General features: G+C 40.9%; 1 protein-coding gene across 3 annotated transcripts in view; it reads right to left on the bottom strand.

Moving 5' to 3' along the window:
• Fam193a (family with sequence similarity 193 member A) overlaps window positions 1-25377 on the bottom strand; it is a 128030-nt gene that overhangs the window by 24611 nt on the left and 78042 nt on the right. For all 3 annotated transcript variants that reach the window (XR_013111800.1, XM_034508351.2, XM_034508352.2), the window contains exons 9-15: window positions 24851-24963; window positions 24494-24736; window positions 21646-21799; window positions 21341-21520; window positions 16272-16523; window positions 2863-3061; window positions 1682-1972 (exon numbers count right to left, since the gene is read on the bottom strand). Coding sequence is in view for 2 of the 3 variants with exons in the window: in XM_034508351.2 (XP_034364242.1) it covers window positions 1682-1972; window positions 2863-3061; window positions 16272-16523; window positions 21341-21520; window positions 21646-21799; window positions 24494-24736; window positions 24851-24963 (1432 nt within the window). In the remaining variant the exon portion in view is untranslated. The remainder of the gene's footprint in view (window positions 1-1681; window positions 1973-2862; window positions 3062-16271; window positions 16524-21340; window positions 21521-21645; window positions 21800-24493; window positions 24737-24850; window positions 24964-25377) is intronic.

Here is a 25377-nt window from a genome sequence, read left to right as displayed (position 1 = left end):
ACTTTGTTTTCTACACACACCAGATCTGACCCCCGACATCTATAGGAAGCTGTGCTCTAGCTTTAGCTCTTGAGACTGGAGAGGTTTGTAGATAACCTGTCCTTTCTCTATTGTGGGCACCAGCATTCACAGGCCTGGAGCTCGAATTCCAAATGTAATCTGAATCTAAGATCCTAACTTTACCAAATGCAGCACAGCTTCTCCAACTAATCCAGCTGCTGCTTGGCTTTTTCTTTCACAAGGCAGACAATTCTAAAGAGGCCAGCTGTCTACCTACCAGTGTGGTTTATCTCATCACAACTGGGCCAACCATTTCAGACTGGATCTCATAAAGTTAGGCTAGATGGAGATTTATGCCTTTGTTCCACTTGAAATCTGCCAGGTTTGTGGCTCCCAGCTTCTTCCTGAGGTTCACATAGTTACCGGGTAATGGATCAACCTTCACGGAAATGTTATGTTTGCCAAACTGATATACAGTATTCTTAACATCCCCTGAAGGACTGGAGATGTAGTTCAATGATAGCATGTTTGTGAATCAAGTATGAGGACACACACACACACACACAGAGAGAGAGAGAGAGAGAGAGAGAGAGAGAGAGAGAGAGAGAGAGAGAGAGAGAGAGAGAGATAGATTGATTGATTGATTTGGGGACGGGGTGTTTCTAGTTAGTACTATACCACAAGCCTTGGAAGAGCTAAAGCAAGAGGATTGATATGGTTTGAGGGCAGCCTAGATTTAACACAGAGAGACCCCATCTCATTTCCCACCTCCCCCAAACAAAAGAAACATTCCTTTTGAAGAAATGATGTAGGGGGTAGGCCTATGGGCAAGCCTAGAGGATTATTCTAATTATTTAAGTTAATGTGGGAAGGCCTGTCTTAATTGTGAGGGAACAGTTTTCTGGATAGGTGAACTTGGGCTGTATACTCTGAAGACACTAAACTGAGCATCTGCATGCATTCATTACTCTGTTTCCTGTTTATGGATGCAATGTGACATACCAACTGCTTCACTGATTTCCCTGGCAGAATGGATATAACCTCTTCTTTGTTTTTTTTTTCAGGGTATTTTGTCACAACAAGAGGAAAAGTAACAAAAATAGTCCCTGAGTAGGCTGACTTATATCAGCCAATGGCTGATTGAAGCACAGTAACTTTCTTTCTACTCTATGCTTCTGTAAAGAGGAATTTGTCAACAGTAGGGGCCTCTGAACATCCCCAGGGATTCCTGACAGTAAGGAGAATAATCTATGTTCCTTTCTGATGCTCAATCTGCCTCAACTTTGGTTGATGAGGTACCAACCGACTTCCATGTCCTGAGGCATTTGTCCCAAGTCTCTATTAAAATTTCCTTGCTTTGGGCCCCTTCTAATTGTCAGTAAGTGATTAGTGTAAGCAGGCTAGTCTTATTGGCTTACACAAATTCTCTTTTGCTTAGCTGTGCCCAGAAAGCAATCATCTATGCCTATCAAAGAAGACAGGCTGAAGACAAGACAAAGAGCTCAGCAACCCAAGGGTATTTATTTTGAGGGCAACTAAAATTCTAACCAGAATCCACAGGGTATGGTCTTGTGCACAAGCACCTTGGGGGTTTGCATCACTCCCGACTCTAGAAAGGCTGAATGACAACAACACAGGTGGTGTTAGAAGTGACAGGCTGTAAGGCTCTCAGGGCTCTTACCTATGGAAGGCGGCCTTCTGGATGACACCTTGAACTGACTGCTGCTAGACTGCACGGTGGTGGCTGTGCATGACACAGAGGATGTGGCTGAGGAGGTGGCCATGGCAACTGTGTTTGCCATGGCAACTTCATTTGCTTCCATAAAAGCATCTTGGAAATTATACAAACACTTCTTTTTTGCAGCATTTTTCTTTTCTTTGATATCTGAACCTGCAGGAGCCTCATTGCTGGGTGGAGGTGGAAGGGCTTCAGGTCTTGTTTCTGAGAGCACTGGCCCTAATATATCATTTCCTTTGGAGAAGAATGGGAAAATTAAAGCTTCTAAGAGAAACAGCACTTAGTAAAACCCCCGAAAGAACATGCTAACACTGGGGCTGCTACTGAAACCAGAACTCTTCTGGGATGATGCTTTCAGTCTATAGAAGGTTTATTGAGCACCTATTATGTGCCAATTCCTGTGCTAGGTGCTTTTCAGTATCACTGAATGCCTTGAAACTCGTTCTTGAGGTTGGAAATATTATTCCCATCCTAAAGATGAAGAAACTGAGGCTCAGAAAGGCTAAGCAACTTGTCTAAGGTCACACAGCTAGAAATCCCTTCAAGCATAGATCAAGAATATTAGGACTAGCTCTGTTCTGAGCATACTCAAGGTTGGGCAGGTGACTGACCAGGGGCTCTGACCATCTAAAGACAGAGAGGTGGGGATATCAACCCTTCCCAGATGCCTCTGGACCTAAGACTGAAGTAACAGCTGAGCCTCAAAAACTGAGGCAGCTGGGGAGAAGGTGCTTGTTAGAGGAGAGAGAGCCCTTTAGGGTCAATATAGAAATCAGCAAATAGGAACTTGAGTCACAGCATTCAGGTGGATATGTCAACATCTCCCTGCCTCCAAGCACTGAGCACTGAGGTCTGGTCACCACTATTTGAGAACTACAAGCCAGACATAAACCCTGGAGACTAGATCCTCTGTGGCTGGGCAGCACCATGCGGCTCACTGTGCTGGCAGGTAGCATGGAGGCAGTGTTAGCTCTGTTAATCAATGCAGTGGACCCATCAAAACAGATGTGGAAGGGTGGGTGGGATTCTAGGCCCCAGGGCCTCCCACTGGGAAATGCAATGATGACCATCTTACTTGGCTCAGGACATTGAAAACCTTAAGAAAGTTTTAATGAATTCCTTACCAGAAATTGTATCTGGCAAGAAAGTGCCAGGGTTCCAGTTCTTATCATTCATCATTTCTGATTCCCAAAGACTTATAAATTTAGAACTATTCCAGTCTGGAGTGTTCCCAAAACAGCTCGGGTAAATATGGTCTTGAAGAGATGCATTGAATGCCTGAGGCTTATTTGTGTGACTCTGAACAGGTGCTGGCGGTAAAGCCTACAAAAAAAAAGTTCTAATCACATATCAAAATTAATATTCTGTATACCTGTGTAGTTCAACTACAGACAGACAAATTGTGACTGAAACCTTGAGGGGCATGCTTCCCACAAGCTGATGTCCATGAGGGCACATCTCACAAATTCTGGAGTGGAGGTTTACTTAGGAAGGCTACACATGTAGGTCAATCTTTAACCAAAAGTTCCTGATGCCTTCAGACAACTCAGCCTTGTCTAACACTCCTGTCTAGTTGTACTTTAAATGTAGTTCATAAACGTAAGAGCTGTTCTGTGGCTTGGTCTCCTTAGAGGTTGTACCGATCAACACTGTCAAATCAGTTAGAAGGACTGATAACAATGGTAAGGCCTTTAACCCTCAACTCTTAGAGCTGTGCAAAGAACAACACAGATCTGAAGAGCTAGAAAGATTTTGGTTATGCTCCGAAACTAGGGTGCTGACTTACTCCTGTTTCCAGGGAGTAAGTCATTCCAATGTTATCAGCAAACTGGCCTAGGCCCTTGAGAAAGAATGGCCCTGAGAGGCCAGGGATAGGGAGTGGAATAGTCAGTGGGCCAGTCAGCAATGCATATTTACTGAGTGCCAAGTGCTGGCAGATCCCTGCACTCACCTTGGTTCCTCCCTTAGAGCCCTTCCTGATTAAAACCTAATACAGTCCTAGAAGGGCTGCATCATCCACACAGCTGCATTGCCATGCTGGCCTCTACTGGGATCTGGACCCAGTCCTTTCCTCACAGCAGCCCAAGTAATCTCATCTTTATTTAGAATGCTGAGAAAGCTTTCTACTACTTTTCAGATGAAAATCAAAGTCCCTCTATGCCCCATGACATCCTAGGGAAATAAAGACCACCTCTTCCTGCTCAGAAAGGCTGGCCACACAGATCTTCCTTTCTGGTTTCCACCTCTCCAACCTCTTTTCCCTTCTTACTTGCTCACCTGTGTCTAAGCTCTGGAACCTCTTCACGTACACGTATTCCCAAGCCTCAGTCCATATGCCACTGTCCCAGAAAAGCTGACACTGTTTTGCTCTGGATCCAACCCAGGACCAAGGTGAGACACCCCCCCCCCCAAAAAAAAAACAAAAAAACAAAAAAACAAAAAAACCTTGGGATCCTAGCCTCTTCCTCCACCTGCCGAAGTAGAATGCAAGATTGACTTGTAGCCTGGTATTCTGATATCTGACTTCGCCTAAATCAAAGTCATTTCATGAGAAAATGGGGCATTAAGATCCTGGCCCTGGCTGGTCAAGGTGGTAACAGGCTTTTAATCCCAGAACCTGAGGCAGAGGCATGCAGATCTCTGAGTTTGAGGCCAGCTTGCTCTACAGAGTGAGTTCCAGAACAGCCAAGACTACATACAGAAACCCTGTCTTGAAAAACCAAAAGAAACAAAATAAAACAAAAAACCAAAACCCCAAATCCCAAACAAAAAACAAACAAACAAACAAACAAACAAAGATCCTGGCCCAGTACCCCAGCTCTAGACAATGCTGTGTAGGGTCAAGTATTGCTGAAATGAGTGGATTATGCCCTGGGTGAGCTACAGACCTGGCATTAAAAGAATGCCTGGTGATCCCATTCTTTGTGATGCATGAATATCTGATCAGTGGATTCTGTAGGTTCAAGCGTGAAGACTTCAGGGGGATTTCCTATTGCACCAAGGGAGAGTCAGATGGAGGAAGGGGAGGATAGAGAAAAGATGGGGGATGGCCCATTAAATGTGAACAGTAGAGGCTACACCAGAGGCAACTGTGTGGTTACTATCCTGAAGAGGCAAGGGAGCCGTTAGAGGGTGTCAAGCCAGAAGAAGACAATCTGGTCAGTTTATTAAAAAGGTTGGCTGTGGCAATACAGTAATCAGCAAAGCAAGGATGTACTGAAGCTGCTGGATAGGTGATGAGAACTGATGATATAATGGGGTGAAAATGGTGAGCTCTGTGTGAACCTGGAAGTCATCCCTGGCTCCACTGTGAGAACACAGTCATTGAGAGCTAAACAGAAACTAGAAATCAATCTCAGCCTCTCTTTTAGTAGCTGTGTGACCTCAGGCATATCACTCAATCTTTTGTGCTTTAGTTTTCTCATCTGAAATACAGAAATAGCTACCCCAAAAGTTTTGGTAAGTGAGTACACTGCCTGGCCTGCAAGAAGCATTTGGCAAGGGCAAAGATGGATTCCTAGTACTAAGACTATGCCAAATTCCACCGGATGGACCCACTCTAACATTCGAAGAGCTAAGCAATGACTCCATCTATCCCATTGGCATAACATAGAACATCCTCTAACCTGGAGGGCCCTGGGAGAAAGACAAGCAGAACAAATGCTTGGGGTCCAAAAGTGTTCTAGATAGAGGTAATAGGTTTGAATGGCCTAAACAAGCTGTTTTGGCATGGGAGCCTGAGGGAGCAAAAAGCAAGGAAAATAATGAAACTACATTTTAATAGACACCTGGCAAAGTTATTAAAAGCTCAGAGGGACCTTGTTAAGATTCACCGGTAACAATAAGTAATTTAGGAACCTTTGGCTAAGGGACAGAAACACCTGCCACTGTACCTTAGCCTGCTTGCTAGTCCAGGATATGGGGTAAATCTGAGCTACTTAAGAGCTGCCTGAGATTCTCCTTGGACACAGGTGTGTATTGTCTGGCTTTCCCTTTGGTCCCTCACCTTTACTATACTCATGTCTAGACCCTGTTCATTCTCTCCAGTGCCCTCTACTTTGTGAGGACCTCTGTGCTACATTCAGATCTGTTATCCCATGTTACTTTCCTACCCTATGTCTACCCACAAGTTACCTGAGGCATGACAAGGTGTTCTGTTGTAGCTCAGGGAATGGAACCAAGAGCCTTGTGCATACCAGGCAAGTGTTTTACTACTGAGCCACATCACCAGGCTTGCCATAAAATTTGATATTTTATTCTGATGACGTTTTAGCCTTTTCTTTTGAAAACACTGACCAAGATTAACTGACCTGGGTGTTCCTAAATACAGCACAGGGCCTGGCACATACTGGGTGCTCAATAAATGATTGCTGAAAACAGCTTAGTTCCAAAGACTAAGGGGTCCAACGACCACGCTCTTACATGTTTTACTTACATGCTTCTTCAGAAGCCCACCTACACAAATAGGAGGCCCAGTTGCAGAAACTGAAGGCAAAAGTGAGGGAAACAGACAAGAAAGTTTTTTTTTCAATGATTTTATGCATGATACCTGATGACCTTAGCAGCAAAAATGTTCCTTCTGAAAAAAGTTCAGCTATCTGCTAAGTGGATCATTGTGGGTTAAGCTTTGTTAGTGCATCAGTGATTAACCAATGTAGTTAGACTCCTTGCACAAATTCACAAAGCTTCGAGTAACTGTAATTTTGAATTGTTTCCCACTTTATGGCAAAAAGTAACTCGTAAGAAAGAAAATTCTTTGCTTTAAGTAAAAATTCTGATGAGAATCCAAACAAAATCACCTTCATAAAGCTACACCCCTTTTAAAGTGGATGATCCAATCTTCTCTACCCACACTGGCTCAGACATCAAGACTGAGAGAAAACGGCATGCCAAGACAAATAGACATGGGACTACTAACTGAAAAAACTTCCACTATACAGTCAGACCAACAGAAATTACAGCCAATGACAAAGTTAACACAAATATTTCTTAGTTTGGTTTTTTTTTTTTTTTAATACCTCCCAACGATGGTAAAGAGGCAATAAGACCTTAGTATTGGCATCACTATTCTAGACTAGAAAAAAATAAGCACTACCCCTACCATGAAACACACAGAGATCATCATAACAAAATCCCTTATCATGACAGTCTCCACATTACATCTCCCCATAATGCCTAATCTGAATTGGAAAGAAAACAATTAAAACAGGTCTCTCAGAAACTATGCATACATGGAAACAACATGGTTAAATATATTTAGGACAGTACAAGAAAATCCCACATACTTAGAACTATGCAATCAGTAAATTAATCCTTCAAAAGTGAAAGAGAACTGGGCAGGTGGTGGTGCACTCCTTAAATCCAGCACTCAAGCAGACAGAGGCAGGCGGATCCCTGAGATGGAGGCCAGCCAAGTCTATAGAGTGAGTTTCAGAATAGTCAGGGCTACACAGAGAAACCCTGTCTTGAAAATAAAATAAAATAAAATAAAAATGAAAAATTCAAAAGCCTAAGGAACTCAACTGTGATAGACTGGTTGTCTGAAATTAAATGACTCTCCTCAGGCAGTGCACAGGTCAGATGGTTGGGTCCACTGACAGAAAGATCATAAATAAATGCAACATAAAATATTTTCTCATATTCCTAACTCATGTGAAGGCAACTGCCTGGGAAATCAACTCATGTACTAAATGCTCTGTAAAACGGAAAAAAGGTATAAAAAGGAGGCGGCATTTTCTAGAGGCCACTTAGGTCATGTGACAGTTTATCTCAAAGGGAATTTAGTTAATGTACACTGTGAATCCAGGAAACAGCAAGAGGATTAAAATATATGTATTACTGATAAATCATAAGGTATTGAAAAGTGTAAAATATAGTTAAACAGAAGCCCTTGAAGATGAATATAAAACTACACAGTTGATAATAATCTAAATATATCCAAAAATCATTCCTATCAATATTATGTTTCATAAAAATAGAAAAAAGATGAATGATATAAAAATATCAGTAAAAATAGAAGCCCAAGGTATAAGAAACTCAACTACACTTATCTAAAAATACCCATTCCAAAAGATTTACTTCTATTACTTTTAATTAAGTGTTGGTGGTGGGGGGTGAGTGTGGATAGGAGTACAGAAGCCAGATGCATTAAATACTCTTAAAGCTGAGGTTGCAGGTTGTAATCTACCCCATGTAAATGCTGGGAACTAAACTTGGATCCTTTGGAAAAGCAGCACAGGCTCTTATCCCTGAGCCATTGGCTCAGCCACAGACATCTTAAATACTCTGTAAGTTAAAAGTAAAGACATAGGTCTGTCAAGATGGCTCAGCAGATAAAGGTAGTTGCACATTAACCTTGTGAGCTAAATTTTGATTGTTGGACACATATGGCAAAAGCAGAGGATGGGCTCCATTAATCTCTCTTAACTTCCACACATGTGCCACAACACTACTCCCCTACCCACCCAGTAAATAAATGTTTAAGAAAAATGCTTGAAAGAGTAAGAAACCAATGGATGAAAGATTTAAAAAAACTATGTGATGCAGAGAAAGCAAGAGTAAATTTAGGAGGAAACTTACATTAGAGCAACAACACACACTTTTATTAATTAAAAAAAAACAAAGCTAGGCATACTTGAAAGATATAAGGAAGATTTTGAGTTTGTATCATATCCAGGCAATAAAGAAAGACTTTTGTCCAAATAATAATCATCATAATAATTAATTAGGGTTGTAACAAACAACAGAAAATAAACTGAATCAAAGATCATGGATTAGAGAGAGAGCTCAGTGGGCAAGAGCACTTGCTCGCTCCTTCCTTCCTTCCTTCCTTCCTTCCTTCCTTCCTTCCTTCCTTCCTTCCTTCCTTCCTTCCTTCCTTCCCTTACTTTAGCAAAAGGTATGTGATTGCTACCACCAATATTGGGCATCTCACAACTGTCTTTAACTTGAGTCCCAGGAGATCCAATACCATTTTCTTTAAGTTTGTGCACATGCGAACTTGCCATCAAAAGCCAGAAAAGGACACTTGCCTTTTCCATTCTGGAGTTTAGAGCAGTTCTGAGCTACATAACATGGGCATTGTGAATGAAACTTGGGTACTCTGGAAAAGCAACCAGCATGCTCTCACTAGAGACGGAGTGAGAGATCGTTCTTTGAAAAGACAAATTTTTATAAAGACAAAATTGAGAAACTTTTACTAAGATAGACTAAAACAAACAAAAAAAATCAAAACAAAACAACAACAACAACAAAAACAAGGCTCAAATGACCCACTCAAATGTCAATGAAAACAGTCACTGACACAGAACTTTTAGTGGAGTAGGCCCAGGGCTAAAGACAGAACTCAAGGGGAAGTGCTTACTTAGCAGGCAGGCATTAGGCCCTAGGGAGTTGAGAGGTACATTTCTTTTTTCTGTTTCTTTTTTAAAAGATTTATTTATGTATATGAGTACACTGTAGCTGTCTTCAGACACATCAGAAGAAGTCATCAGATGGCTGTGAGCCACCATGTGGTTGCTGGGAATTGAACTCTGGAAGCGTAGTCAGTGCTCTTAACCACTGACTCATCTCTCCAGCCCAAGAAGTACATTTCTACCAATTCTATTTAATACAGTATTAGTAACCAGTGCCAGGGTACTTAGGTCAGGGAAAGGAAGAAAGGAATTGCTTAGATTATACAGGTTTACAGGAAACCCCTAAAAATTTCAGATGTAAGCAAAACCAAACATGGTTAGAGCTAATAACTGAATTCAGCCCCACACCAAGATAGGTTAATATTAAAAAAAAATTACAACTTTATGCACCAAAATAATCAGAAAATAACACAAAAAGAATAGAATATTTATGAATTAACCAAAGAAGTGGGAGGACAAATGAAAACAGACATACAAACTGTGACTATCAAAGACTACTGCCAACATGTTACATTACATTTTCATATGTCTTCTATCTGTCACAATAGCAATGATTTTTTTACAAAGGGAAAAAAATCATCTTAAACTCACACAGAATATTAAAGAGTCCATAACTGTCATAGTTTGAATAAAAATGGCCCCCAGCCCTGCAAACTTGCCTGGGGGGAACAGTAGAGCTGACCCTGGTTGGGGGGGTTTCAGGCTCAGTCCCTAGAGAATTGGTCCCTGCATCTTACCTGGGCAGCACAACAGAACTGTCCTTGATAGCATGGGCACAGGTAAGTCCACCCAAGGGTGTGAGTGAGAGGAGAGCTAGTTCTGTCCCTTGCCAGCTGCAGCACTGGATATACTAACCAGGACAGTGGGTGGAGAACTCACCCTGGTAGTGTGGGTGAGGGAGAACTGGTGAGCTAACCAGTTCAGCTACAACCCAGACCCAGTTTGAGGGCTTTGAGATGGCCTACCTCAACATCTACTCCATTTATCAACTGCTAAGTGAGTGAAGGGGCTAGTCCTGCAGATCCAAAGCTATAGAATCTCCATAACATAGGGCAACAACAGAATATCCAAATGGAGTCCCAGAGAGGATCCAGTATTGATAGGACAGCAAAAGCCAGAGGCTTGGAACTAGACCAATGACTCATTGCAATGACCACTGCAAGTGGGGACAAAAGCGTATATATACGATGGGATACACTGTCACACACTACAGCTTCCACAATGATACCCAGAGCCTGTTGTAACCCCAGGCTTTTCCACCCACTCTCCAGTTGCCAAATAACAACCTTGAAAGCCTATTTATTCACAGTGTCTTATGGCCTTAAACAAGGGCTTTATTACCCGACTAGCTCATTAACTTACTTAACCTGTTTATTCTGTGTCTGCCACATGGCTAGTTCCCTCTCCTCAGTTTTATACATCCAGCTTCCTCAGAATTTGAGGGGAATCTCCCACCTCTGACTATCTCCCAGAGTTCCAGTCTCTATCAGAACTCCCACCTGCTACTTCCTGCCTTTTGCTAATACAGTGTTAATACAGTAGGATTTACTGTGACAGAATATAGCTTCCACAATGAGAATTTTTTTTTTCTTCGAGAAGAAGGTTGCAAGGGCAGAGGACGGGGAGATGAGTTTGATTGGGGTATGTGATGTGAAATTCACAAAAAAATCAATACAAAGTTAAAAAAAAAAAAAAAAAAAAAAAAATGTCCCCTGTAGTGACAATTCTGGAATTTTGGTTTCTTTAAAAAGCACAGAAATAAAATGCTATTTTTTAAATTCCACTTGTGGAGCTATGAGGCTGCTTCAGACTGTCTGCAACAGCTATAATTTTTCTCATGCTCTAGCAGAGGCATGGTTTTGCCAGCTGTAGATAGTTTCTATAATTGTGTGATGTTTGGAATTCTGGGAACTTTTCAGAGGATATATAAACTCTAGAGCCCAGATAGGCTGGTTAGGTAGTTGTTGGTCATTCAGGGTATTTGCTTGGAGTTTGTTAGTAGTCATACTCAAAGAAAAAACAAAAAGAAAGAAACTAGATTCAGGGCTCCCCTCCTCCAATTTTTTCCTTCTTTATCTAGTGATGGGCATGAAATGGGGTGGGGGAGTGGAAGAGAGAGATAAAGGATAGGGAAAAAAAAAAAAAAGAACCCACAACATATCAAAGACTAGCTACAGGCCTCCCTAGGCTCATATATTTGAATGCTTAGTCACCAAGGAGTGATAGTATTTGAAAAGAATAGGTGTGGCCTTGTTGAAGGAGTGTGTCACTAGGGGTGGGCTTCAAGGCTTTAAAAGCCCATGCCAAAGCCTGTGTCTTTCTGACTCTGACTTCTGAGTAGAATTTAGCTCTCAGCAATTGCTCCAGCTTATGTGTGTTGCCATGTTACCTGCCTGATAACAGACTGACCCTGTGAAACTGTAAGCAAGTCCCCAATTAAATGCTTGGCATGGTCATGGTGTTTTCTTCACAGCAACAGAACAGTAACTAAGACAATAATGAAAACAAAACTGTACACTTGTATAAAATGCATTGCAAAGCTCCAATCATAAGCCTGTAGCACTGGCAGTCAAAACAGACAAGCAGTACAGTAGAACAGAAAGCAGGAGGAAGGGCAAGGGCATGTAACCCCACACAGCCTGCTCAACAGGAAGATCCTAAGTCAGTGGTATATCACCTCACAGCTGTCAGATGGCCACTATCAAAGTAAATAAAATCAACAGGCTGTATGGATAATCTCTTGCTTACTATAAAAAAGCATCACCTGTCAATAAAAAGCTGATCAGCCTGTTAGCAAAAGGCAGGAAGTAGCAGGTGGGAGTTCTGATAGAGACTGGAACTCTGGGAGATAGTCAGAAGTGGGAGATTCCCCTCGAATTCTGAGGAAGCTGGATGTATAAAACTGAGGAGAGGGAACTAGCCATGTGGCAGACACAGAATAAACAGGTATGTTAACCAGCTAGTGGGGGAATAAGCCCTTGTTTAAGGTCAGAAGGCACTGTACATAAACAGGCTTTCAAGCTGTTATTTGGCAACTGGGGAGTGTGTGGAAAAGCTCAGGTTTACAACAGGTGATGGTTAAGATGTGGAGAAAGAATTCTTGTGCACAGTAGATAGGTAAGCCTGCAAAGTGGCACAGTCTAGGTGGAAAACAGTACAGCAGTACAGGTACCATACAACCAACTATTAGAGTATATTCTCACAAGAATCAAAAGCAGTCTTAAAGAAAAACTTGTTCATCCATCCACGTTCAAAAATATTTGTTCTAATAGTCAAAAAGTAGATACAAACCTAGATGTGTAAAAGTAGAACAAACCAAAAAGATCAAGTAAAAACAACAACAAATAAACAAACAAACAAAAAACCAAGGGCACACATTAACCTAAGAATGAAATATACAAGTATGTAAAGCAAAACCAGAGAAGACTGGAAAGAGAAATAAAGTAATTTTCTACCATAGTTGGAGTCTTCAATCCCTTCTATTAAAAAATGGATGAATCAAGCAAGCAAAGACAATGAAACGAACACCAGCAAATGGATACGCTGCCTTCTACAGATTACCCAACACAGGACACTCAGTCTTCTCTAGCTCAGAGGGAATATTCACCTCTTAGTTTTTTGACATGGGGTCTCTCTTGAAGTCCTGCCTCTCCTACAGCTATGTAGTACATGCTGACCTCAAACTCACAGAGGTGTGGGCTACTATACCCTGCAAACATTCACTTCTGGGCCATAAACACTCTTATAAATTCAAGAGTAGCAAACAGGCCTGGAAGGTGTAATTCAGTGACTAGCACTCTATACTACAATGCTATTTTATTTATTTGTTTTTGTGATGCTGGCAACTGAACTGGGACCTTGTGCAGCTAGGCACGAGCCCTTTATTTTGTTTTCCTTTGATATTTCACTGCAGTATTTTTCTTGTCCTTTAAACTTTTACATAGCTCATATCTATCTTAACAAATATATTATTGGTACAGAATCTTAATTTCCTTAAAATTAAGGAAATTAAATCTTTATAGTATTCACACTAAACATTTGATGCATGAACTATGGCCAAAGTGTAAATTAAGACAAAAGTATAACCATCACATTAAACATTACAAGCAACAATTCTAACTTCACCACAGCAAAAACTCCAAACAAAGGAGCAAAAGACAAGAGACACAGGCTGGCCCAAAAACCTCAGGGTGAGTGGTTGTCCTCCACACATAGCACCTACCCTTTGATTCTTGGTTATATTGAGACACGCCACTTAACACCTCCCGAGAAACCTCCAAGGGAACTGAAGACAAACTTGTGTCATTCTAGAACAGCTCATCCTGTTTCTAGAGGGTCCTTCTACTATTGCTCTGTGGGGCTGTTAGCATACTGTGCATTTAAACAGTAATAGCCATAACATTCAAGTAAGTCTGCTTAACTCAAATGATACAAACCAACTCTGTAAGGCCCCATAAGAGAAAACACAAGCTTGTTTCAAGAAACTAATATTTTTATACCAAATATACACGAAGTACTTCATCAACTGCATATACTTCCCCTTCCATAGTATGGATCAGAGTGTCCTGAATGCCAGAAAGCACTCTACCACAGCCACAGTCCTATTAACAACATTTTATTTTCCACAATAAAAAGGCCTTCAATAGATGTATTTAAAATGGATCAGTGTGTGGCTGGAGAAATGGCTCAGTGATTACGAGCACTGGCTGCTCTTAAAGAGAACCTGGATATGAGTCCCAGCAACCCAACAGAGCAGCTCCAGCTGCTTGTAACCTCAGTTCCAGAGGATCCAACACTACCTCTTCTGGCCTCTACAGGCACCAGGCACACTTATGGTTCACAGATATGCACACAGTCAAAATGATCACACATAAAATGAAACCTTAAAAAAAAAAATAAAAATGAACCAGTGTATAGTTATGATACCAAGAAGCAATGCTGTTGAAATGCAGCTTAATTATAAATTTTCAAATTTCTCTATGACCTTCACTATGTGTGGCTAGACCTCTGTATTTGCCTTCCTACATATGAATCTTTTGCATTTACCTATGACCTAAGTTTAACAGGACCAATGGAATGGGTATCAGATTTAAAAAAAAAATGGTATTAAAAAGGTTTTTCTTCTTTTACCTTTTATAGGAGGAACTCAAACTTCCTTTAAAAAGGCCACAGTTGGGGGCTGGAGAGATGGCATAGAACACATGGCTTCAGTTCTGAGCACCGACATAGAGACTCACACACATTTATAAACTCCAGTTAAAAGGAGTCAATGCCCTCTTCTAACCACCACTGGACATCAGACACTTACAAATGTGTGTGCAGACCAAACATTCTTTTTTTTTGTTTTTGTTTTTGTTTTGTTTTTTCGAGACAGGGTTTCTCTGTATAGCCCTGGCTGTCCTGGAACTCACTCTGTAGACCAGGCCAGCCTCGAACTCAGAAATCCGACTGCCTCTGCCTCCCAAGTGCTGGGATTAAAGGCGTGCGCCACCACTGCCCGGCCAGACCAAACATTCTTAAACATAAAATAAAAATAAATGTTTAAAAATGCTGGAGACATGACTCAGTGATTAAGAGCACTGGCTGCTCTTCCAGAGGTTCTGGGTCTGAGCCCAAAACTCACATTCTGACTCAAAAAATGCAGACAAAACACCCATATATAAAATAAAAATAAAGAGAAGAGGGGAAAAAAAAAGTCAAAGTAAGGAGAAAAAAACCAGTAAACAGCTAACAGGCATGTTCCCAGTAGACTTGGAGAACATTAATTTGACTACATTCTTGGGATAGTTTTAAAAAATAATTCTTGAATAGTTTCAGTAAGCAAAAAACCATACAATAGATATTCCTTAATCTTTTCTCAGAGTTAGATAAAAGTTCTATCTAGAAAAGATAGGAAGTTGACAGATGTTTATACATTCACCCAGAGCAAAGAAGGGTTTAAGTCATAAAAACCCACAAACACAGCCTGGCTTTGACTAAAACATTTTGCTAATAAAGACATTGTTACATATTCATATGAGGTGATACCAAGTCTAACAAAAACCCAAGCATAGGTTTGAGTAGCTTCTGAGTAAAACTGAACTTGAACCTTACTCATTTTTAATCTACGACCTGTGCTCCTCCCCAGCAAACACACAGGGAGCCCATTTACTAGCCATGTATCATACCATACCATAGAGTAAACCCAGAAAACCAAGCCCTTTCCATGTCATGGTCTCCCTTTCTGTCCCACTTGAGAACCACTCTGTTAAACAAATGAATACAGTTAGGGAGAATTATGATTAGTTGGTGCCAATAACATAACAAAATCTCAGCATTATGGTGAGCCAACAATGCAAGTGTAAAGCAGCTCAAGAGGCAAAGGTACATGGAGTGAGTCAGCTGAAGATGGTACACACCAGTAATCCTAGCAATAGGGACACAGAGGCAGATGGATCACTGTATCTTAGCCTGGTCTACATAGGATTTCAGGCCAATTTCAAGATAAATTTAATCTTCAATGTCTAAAATGTTAAGTATATACATGGAGTTTTTTGAGGAGAAACTCAAAAACTGACAATTTTCTAGACTTTGACTGCTTTTCCTAAGTGGGCTCTTCGCAAGTTGGATTTTAAGGACCCTCTTCTCTCCGCTCCAGCTATATTGTCATAGCCTCAGATAACAGCATTTCTTTGCAATGTTTACTGTGATTTTCTTCAGGCTTGCATATTTTGACAAGGCCCTAGTTTTCAAAGTAAGGATACCCAGAAAACATCAAGGATCCATGCTATTTACAACAAATTTTACCTATATTAAAAAAAGATTCCGGTCATGTGTAGAAAAATGGACTTTTCTTAAGCACCCTTGAGTTCAACCTGTTAGCAGTATATCACCTGAAAACTCTCCAATTCTAGTGAGTAAATCATGGTTTTGTTTGTTTGTTTACCTACACACTGTAAAGGTTCAACATGACAAGAATTTGTGAGACTACAGCCAAATCACATGGTTGCAGCCCATCCAATCAGGAGCAGATGTTGCTCTGCACATGGGTCAGCATATGCACCCCTGTCTGCTAAAGTAACTGCTCTTGTCAGAACTCAGTCTTGAGGGACTTCCAGGCCCTTCCTGCCTTGGCTTACCTTACTGTGTGTGAAGGGGGGTGCTGGATACAAGGTGGGGTGAATGAGTGGTCGAGGCAGGTGTGGAACAGTATGCAAGGGCACATGTCCATGGATGTGGGGGTACAGGTGAAGCGCAGGATGTGTCGGTTTCTCTGGGCTCAGGAACTGATGGCCAGGAGGCAGAGCTCCAGCAGTCATTGCTGATGCTGGTAGCCCAGAAGCTTCTTGTTTACAAACGTGGCATTCACAAGTATTCGGTGTTTGTTCTGCCTAAAAGGACAGAAAAAGAAGTACTTGTATAATGTAGAACAAAGAATGGCATAAATTAAGCTGCAGTCAGTCAGATAATACAGAAAAAACACAAGGTACAGGCCTAAGATAACCAAAGCCCTCACAGGAGAAGGTACAGACAGATACCAGAGCTGCCAATGAGGAAGGGCTGCAGAGGGGAGAGCTGAGCCTCAGTTTCCATATGGGTATTTGCAGAGGCAGCAGCCAATGATCAGAAACCTAAGTGAATAGGAATAAAGGACCCCATTAAGATAATAGAAGATGAAGATAATAATAAGATGAAGCTATAGGGGAAATGGGACCAAAGAAAACAGAATCACTAAGTGGCTGGTGTCTGCTGGGATCCTACTGTTCGTTCATTCAACAGCTACAATGAAACCTCCACCATGAAATGTAGATAGGATGCTAGCTGGTCAGAATGAAAAGACCAGCGATATCTCTTTACCAAAGCAAATGTGAAACTGAACACAGATGACAAAGATAACACTTCAGACTCTAGAACTCAGACAAAGAAAAATACTAGAAAAAGTCTTTAAGATAGCCAGAATTTCAGGAAGAACAGGAAGAATCTGAACTTCCTGCCAAGGCCTTTCCTTGTCCTAGCTCTACTGCAGGACGCAGAGTAGAGATCAGGGGCATATGAGTAGAGAAGTCCTGCTCAGTGTCCAGAAGAGCTGTGCAAAAGTAGGAGATATTAGGTCTCAAACTTGGGACAAATGGCTGAGGTGCCTATTTAACACAACAAAGCAGACTTGGCTGCCAGATTCTCCCAGCATCCCTCAGTCCCTCCCTGTTACAGAGTATGGCTGACCCCCTACCCTAAACTCAGCCCAGGGGCTGGGCTGCTCTTCCCCAGATTGCCCTTCCCTATATATTCCAGCCATTTTGGCTACCCAGCCAGTTCAGCTACCCTTTATTTTCCTGACTCTCCCATCTTCCTTCTCTACACATGGCCCAGCTCAGAGTCATGTCCACTATGGATTTTCCCAGATGCCCTACCTCATATCTACAATAAACTTTCTCCCCCACCATACCTTGGAACAATCATGTCCTTCCTTTTCTTTTTTTCTTTTTCTTTTTTTTTTTTTTTTCATTAAGTAGACTCAGTGGGAATGGACAGTGAAGTAAATGAAACAGAAACACAGTAAGATGACTCTGGAAATGAGGAAACTGTGCAATACTCCTTAAGCTATCCACAGCTCAGTGGCTGACTAGGAGGACACGGTGTACACAGAGGCAGTACTTCATAGAACAAAGGAAGAAACCAAAGTTCACTGAATATAAGCTGAGCAAAAAAAAAGTCCCCCAATCTACACACAGATGTGTTGGAACACAGGAACCTTCAGAATAATACGGCAGAAAGGATTGAACTGAAAAAGCAAGTAGCCAAGCTAAAAATAAAAGGGAGTAAACAACACAAAAACTGAAAAAAAAAAAAAAAAAAATGAAGAGCAGAAGCCATACACTGTGAATGAAATAGATGTAGCATTTAATAGCAATAAAGTAATGATCAAAGAAAACAAAAACCTGACCACCCCCTTTTTTTAAAAAGTAGAAATCTCAAAGACAAAGTCAGAATTTGTAGTTGTTCTATTACCTAAATCATTCAATTAGGAGAGGTTTGGGGGAAGGGGTGAGGGGGGTGTAAAAAAGTACAGTCAGCATGCAGTGTCTCTTGGCCCACATATCAGATTAGTACATAAAGGTGTCTAAGAAGTTATTATAGTTTGTTCAGAGAATTAAGAAAAATGTTAAAAATAAATATGTAATATAAAGAGAAAAGAAAAATACATAAATTCTAATATAGATTGAAGATGACAGAAAGAATCTGTGAACTCCAGTAAGCTATAGAAACTACTCCTGGCAGAACTGTATTATCAAAACCTGGCAGAACTGGAAGGACCAAAAAAAAAAAAAAAATCATCCAATATCAAAATGCATCTCTCTGTAATTAATAATCTATATGGTGCGATTCTAATCTCCATGAAAGTGACATTAGGAGGTGGGACCCTTTGGTAGCTCTACCCTCATTTTTTTTCACCCATGTAAGGCTACTGTGAAAAGATGGCTACTTATAAAGAACCACACTGGTGGTTTGAATTAGTCCCCAAAGGCACATGGATTTGAATATCTGGTGTCCAGTTGGTGAAACTGTTTGGGAAGGATTAGGAGGTGTGGCCTCCTATGTCATGGGGATGGGCTTTGAGGTTTCAAAAGCCCAAACCATTCTCAGCTAGCTTTCTGCCTATTCTCTCTCAACTTTGCCTCATGCTTAGGAATCAAGATATTAAACTCCCAGCTACTCCTCCAGCACCATGCCTGCCTGTCTGCTGCCATGGACTCACCCTCAATACCATAAGCTCCAAATATACCCTTTCTTCTATAACCTGTCTTGATCATAGTTTCTTATCACATTGTAAGAAAAGTAACTAAGACACACATCTACCAGATTTGGGGGTAGGCTCTACTGTATTTTAAACTTCTGATAAAGCAACAGACAAAAGTGAGCTATGGTGTAGGGACAAACATAAAGACCATTGGAGAGATGTAAGCCTGGATTTCCAACATGGGAAAATATGACCTTTCCAAAAAAAAAAAAAAAAAAAAAAAAAAAAAAAAAAAAAAGGTGTTGAGTCTAATCTTACACTCAGTCAGAGGTAAAGTTATAAATCTAGAAGAAAATAATTTTGTTTAATACATCAATAAATAAATGCATGAAAACAAAAACCTTATGCTTTTCAAAGAATACCATAAGAGGATGTGGCAAATATAAGCAAGTGTAAAGACTGGGACTCATACTCCAGTACTCAGTTGCTGGCAGACAATTCAACATAGTAAGATACTCCACAGACCTGAGAAAATAGTGTAAATTAGAACTTGTAACCATTACAAAAAGAACTCTTGAAACAGTAACAAGACAGAAAGCAAACAGCCCTTAAATACATAAAAGGCAACCAAAGGAGTTTACCATTATTAATATCAGTAAAACTTCAAAACTATGTTGTGATTCTTTCAGGGGCCCTGGGTGACCATTCTGACCCAGTAGCCAGATTCTATGGACACATCTGCTTATGAACAGAATGTCAGACATACAAGGCAACTCACTGAGTAGTTTGTAATGGTCAAAAGAAACAATCCAAATGCTGGCTAACGGTTAAAAACACAAAAAAATACAAAAAAAATACAAAACAAAACAAAACCCCAGCACCTCCACAGGAGGGAAATAGAACATCAGTAGACCAATGTACTTACCTAGAAATCTGAGACCTTAGGAGAATAGGAAGGACAGGGCTAAATGCAGATAAAGCTCAGTGGTGGGAAACTTACCAACCAGGAGTGAGGCCTAAAATTCAAACGCTTATACTTCAATGAATAAAGTTAAAGAATTTTTTAGACTTAATCTGAGATTCTTAGTCAAGATTCTAAATTATTTAGAGCCAGGAGTGGTACCACACACCTCTAATTCCAGCTTTAGGAGGTAAAGGCAATATGATCAGGAGTTTAAGGCCAGTTTTAGCTACACATACCTTGTTGTAAACAAACAAAATCTAAAACAAACTAAAAACAATAATAATCATACAAACAAAAAAAGCAAACTTATTTAAAAAAAAAAAAACTTAAACAGAACCTAAAGAGATAACTCATCGGTTAATAAACTGCTTTCACGGAGGACCTGATTTTAGTTACTAAAAGCCATATCCAGTGACTCACAAGTGCTTCTAACTCCAGCTCCATGGGATCAGACATTGCTGCCCTCCCTAGTCACGTACACTCAAGTGCACATGCCTACACAAAAATGCTATTAAAAATAACTTTAAAAAAATTAAAGTTATAAAAATGAAGAGACTACAGAAGCACACTCTTCAGAGACATACTGTTAAGTGAAAAGCAAGGTAGTCATTCTTATAAGACAGTACAAAGTTAAATGTTTGCATGTGCACTTGATAAAACTGCTCATCTACTGGGCCTAGGGGCTGAAGGTGCACAGATGGTGAGACACAGGTAACTGAGTAGATGACAGTAAGGTTTCCCAATTTATTCCTTTTGATATTACCTTTATTATTTTAATCACATACTTACATTACTTATTATAATTAATGAGCCAAGCATTTGTTCTCCCTTTCATTTAAATATTGTTTACTGAACAAATAAAACTCTTAAGCTGGATATAAACTTTATAGTTTAGGTAGGAAGGTCATGAGTTCAAGTTCAACCAAGAGTGAGAACTAAAGTATCTCTAACACAAACAATGAAACCTGTCTTATACTTCTTCTTCTTCTTTTTTTTTTTTTTTTTTTTTTTTTTTTTTTTTTTTGGTTTTTCAAGACAGGGTTTCCCTGTGTAGCCCTGGCTGTCCTGGAACTCACTCTGTAGACAAGGCTGGCCTCGAACTCAGAAACCCGCCTGCCTCTGCCTCCCAAGTGCTGGGATTAAAGGCATGTGCCACCACTGCCCAGCTCTGTCTTATACTTCTACAGAAAAAAAAAATCAGGAAAAGAAAGGAAGGAAGAAGGAAGAAGGGAGGGAGAAAGGGAAGAAGGGAAAGAAGATAGAAAAGCAAAAACATTTATCTCAGTAAGCACAGGTTACTATAAAACTAATGACAATTACAGACCTCAGAAAAAAAAGAAAGAAAAGGGAAAGATTAAAATATGAGTTCTGTAAGTATGCTTGTTTCTCTATAGTACTAATCTTCTAAAATTGTTGAAATTAACATAATTTGATTCTACTTATAGGCAATATAAACCAAGGAAGAGACCTTTAGGAAAACAGAGACATGAAACAGAAGATCCTACCTGCTGAGCTGGGTAGGATGGAGGTGGAGTGTTGACGTTACTCTCCTCTGTCCTGGGGGTACCATTTCCTATGGCTTCCTCTTGTTTGGGAGCTCCTGGGGGCTCACCACTACTCTCACCATCAGCATCTTCATCATCAGCCTCTGAAGAACTACGGCTGGTGCTGCTTACCTGAGGGGACTTAAAAGGCAGCATTCTGTAGCTTTAGTTTTCAAAACAATAATGTGAATGAACTGTAAAGATCAACAACCACTTCCTACATTCTCTGACACCCACACCTTCTCACAAAAAAGCCACACTCATACCTCATCCTTCAGGGCCATGTTTTCCCCACCACCATTCAGTTCGCTGTGGATTCCATTCATGTTGGCCACCACATTGGTATCGTCATAGTTGGTCAACGGATAAATGTCAGCAAACTTAGCTGACAATGGTGCAACGTCTTCATCATCACTACAACTAAGGCAAGCAGAGATGGTCACCATGAGTCCCTTCAATTGGGGAGGACAGGGAAGAGCACCCCCCACTGAACACGATTTCTCCTCTAAGGTCATGGGTCTGCTGATGAAGGGTGTTCAGTGTCACTTACACTATTTAACACATTAGTCACCCAAACACACACAAAAAAAGCCTGGATGAGTAATATCTGTGACATGGAGGATGGGGAAGAATGTCTCATAGTAGAAATTCTGAGGAAACCACAAAAACTTAAGAAGAATTGGTATTTCACTTTCATTTGGCCTGAAAAGTCCTGAAGTAAAAATGCCATTCCCAAGAAAATATATTTTTTATTAAAATGTTAAGATACAGGGGACAACTTCAGGTCTTTAGTGTTTGATGTTACAGACACCAAATTGTGAGAAAATACCCAAACTCCAAGTGTTATGTATTAATGCACTAATGATGCTAACTCCACTTAAATCAGTTATTAACGATCCACTCATCAATGTAAGGAGGAAAATGACATGTTCGCTAGAAAAATGAAAACCAAAACTTAAAGCAAAACTTCTGGATTTAACCTGTGGAAGCCACTTTAAAATGTGACTTCCTAATATATGAGAAGAACTGACATGTCTAACCCAGTACTATCTAAAACGTGCACCAATCTGTCCTCTATCTTGGCATACAATGATCTCCAGAACATTAGAAATCCTAAGGTAAAAATCCTCTTAGGTCTGACCCTAAGAAAAGGCCCAGGGTTATCAAGCTCACTGTACTCTCCTTTTTGTCTTGTTTTATTTTGTTTGTTTAGTTGAGGAGTCTTTCTACACAGCCCTGGCTGTCCTTGAACTCACTATGTAGACCAGGCATTGAACTCACAGAACTCTACCTGCCTCTGCCTCCTGAGTCTTGACACACTATACCAAAACCTAGTCTCACCAATAGAAGAAAAAAGCACCCACCAGCAAGGGAGTGTGTGTGTTGGCCAACACAGCATTCCTGCAGTGTTGTCACTGCCATAGTGTTAGCAATGGGGAAACTAATTCTGAAATGAAGTGACCAATTCATACCTGGCGCACATGACAGCTGGAGGCTTCTCCACCCCAAGAAGACCCAGACTGCACTGCACTACAGTAACTAAAATGATGCTGCCATTTCATCTGTTTAGAAAACAGTAGCATGAACGACAATGTACACTAAGGGCCACATGAATTTTCAAGTCACAGAGGTTGATTATCTGTAAGACACTAATCACAACCTGTTGGGGCCTAGAGTATTAAAAGACATGAGCTGCCCAGACCAACAGTGGGCAGTTTCCCCCAGGCAGAAGGGTCCTAGAGCGCATGCTCCACTCCTGATCACACACCAGAGTCTACTATTGATATTAGCAGTTATGACAGTGAGTGGGATAGTTTTATACATTTGCATTACCTAACTTCAATTTTCAATGGATTCATCTGCCTGAAAAATTTCCATATGCCTCAGTTAGAAGCTATATAACAGCTGGGGGGGGGGGGGATCCTCAAAGTACCTAAGGCCTGAGGGCACTTGCAGCAGAACTTTGACCAATAAAGAGTCAACAATGGACTTCAACCCAGGCTTTTAGAATTATTTTGGATTTGAAGTTGGGGAAAAGACTCAGTGGTAAAGTAGTCATTCAGCATGTATGAATCTCTGAATTCTATCCCCAGTATCATAAAAACTGAGACCTGAAAAACAAGGAAAACCTTTCAAAGAGGAAAACATAAGCAGCACCATGACAAATGCAAGTGAAATGTGTGATGAGCATCTCTGTATCAGCTGGAAGAATCTGAGGATGAAGTGCAGCCAGATATAGTCAGCAGTCCCTCAACATGAGCACCTCTGCAGGGCTAGTGACGGCTGCACACTCAACTGACTTCACTTAAAAACCACATACGGGGGGAGCCTGGAAGGGATGGGGGCAACATTTAGGATAGAAAGTGGGGGACGAGGAGGAAGGGAAGAAAAAAAACTGCACACAGCTTAGTGTGGTGGAATATGTATTCAGAAGGCAGAGGCAGGTGGATCTCTAATTTGAGGTTAGTCGGTTTACAGAGTAAGTTCCAAGAAAGCCAGGATTACTTAGAAAGACCCTGTCTTGAAAAAAACAAATAAACAAAAAGAGAAGCGGGGGAGGGGGAGGGGGAGGGGGAGGAGGGAGGGAGGAGGGAGGAGGGAGAGAAAGAGAGAAGCAGCTATATACATCCATGTGCAAATTACCTTATGAAGCCTCTGCAAGCGACAGGGCCACAACTGAGTTTTCAGCCCCTTTGCTAATATGAAATGCACTGCTTTACAATGCAGGAATACAGAAAACACAAACTTTCAATTGCTTGCTAAAGTGATCTTCTGAGTTCTTAGCAAGACATGGAACGAGCATGAACACTGCGCTGACAATGAAGAGAATGAACAGCCACTGGCCACCTCAGACAGAATGGGAAGATGAGACCAGAACTGCGGAGACACTTCCCTGCATACCAACTGGCAATTATAAAGTTACTTAATTTTTTTTTCAGGTAATAAAACAGCATCAGTTTGAGTTTACAAATTTCATGTTTTAACAGGTGCTTAACACACTGAAAAGTCTTTTTTTATAAAAGCACTGTAATTGTGATTGTATTTCTGTAGACTGATGTCTATATTTCTCATTATTGGATAAATTTCTGAAACTATTATAAAGTCACAACTTACAAAGTTGGTGCAGAGCCACTGTCTGTGAGGATGAGTCTGGGATGTTGCTGAATTGTGATGGGAGAGCTGGAACCTGACCCTGAGCTTGCTGATGACACACTAGGTGGGCGCATCTCAGACAGATAGTCGGGAGCAGAATCCACTTGGAGTGGTAGCTGGTGAATGTGGATGTCATCAGTGACGGGGGTGTCCATGATACCACAAGTGAGGATGTGTGAGAGGCTGCAGTCATCACAAGCACATCTGATCAAGAATTAAGGACAGTTACCAAGAAAGCCAACTATGAAGGTTGGGTTCAATCCTCTGCTTGTTTTAGTGTGGGGTGAAGGCCAGCAGCACCCAGACAGCCCAGCTCACCTTCGCCTGTAGTTGCAGTTGGGGCAGTCAGGCATGCTCAACCGAGATGACAACATGTGCCTCCTGGTATCTGTGAAGTTGTTCTCGCCAGTAACCACTTTCTTATTAGTTAACTAGAGGAAATTAATCAAACAGTGGCTTAAATTTGCAAGATACTTTTCCCATTTAACTGTAACAGTAATCGTTTACAAGAGGCCCACTTTTTGCAGATGGACAAAACAAAAACAAGGCAGTAGCCCTGGAATCTGCAGGCAGGGTTAGCCAAATGAGCAAAACATCGGGAACCCTCTTGATGTTCTGATCCCCACCAGATACATACCACGTGCATTTTTCAGATAACCAGAAGGTATGTCTGCTGCAGACAACAAGTTTACTCAGTCTGCTCTGGGTGCTCAGAACATATTAGACACTTCTCCAATGAAGAAGACTGTACCTGAGAGCTATATAGCAAGTAATACCCAAACTCAATTGACAAATAGGCATTCAGATTTTAAAGGGGAAAGGGTGTATGAAAACCCAACAGAGCC

Source organism: Arvicanthis niloticus, chromosome 7 (assembly GCF_011762505.2).
Source record: "Arvicanthis niloticus isolate mArvNil1 chromosome 7, mArvNil1.pat.X, whole genome shotgun sequence".
NCBI lineage: Eukaryota > Metazoa > Chordata > Mammalia > Rodentia > Muridae > Arvicanthis > Arvicanthis niloticus.
The sequence above is the reverse complement of the archived record's forward strand: the minus strand, read 5'-3'. Positions and strand labels throughout refer to the sequence as shown.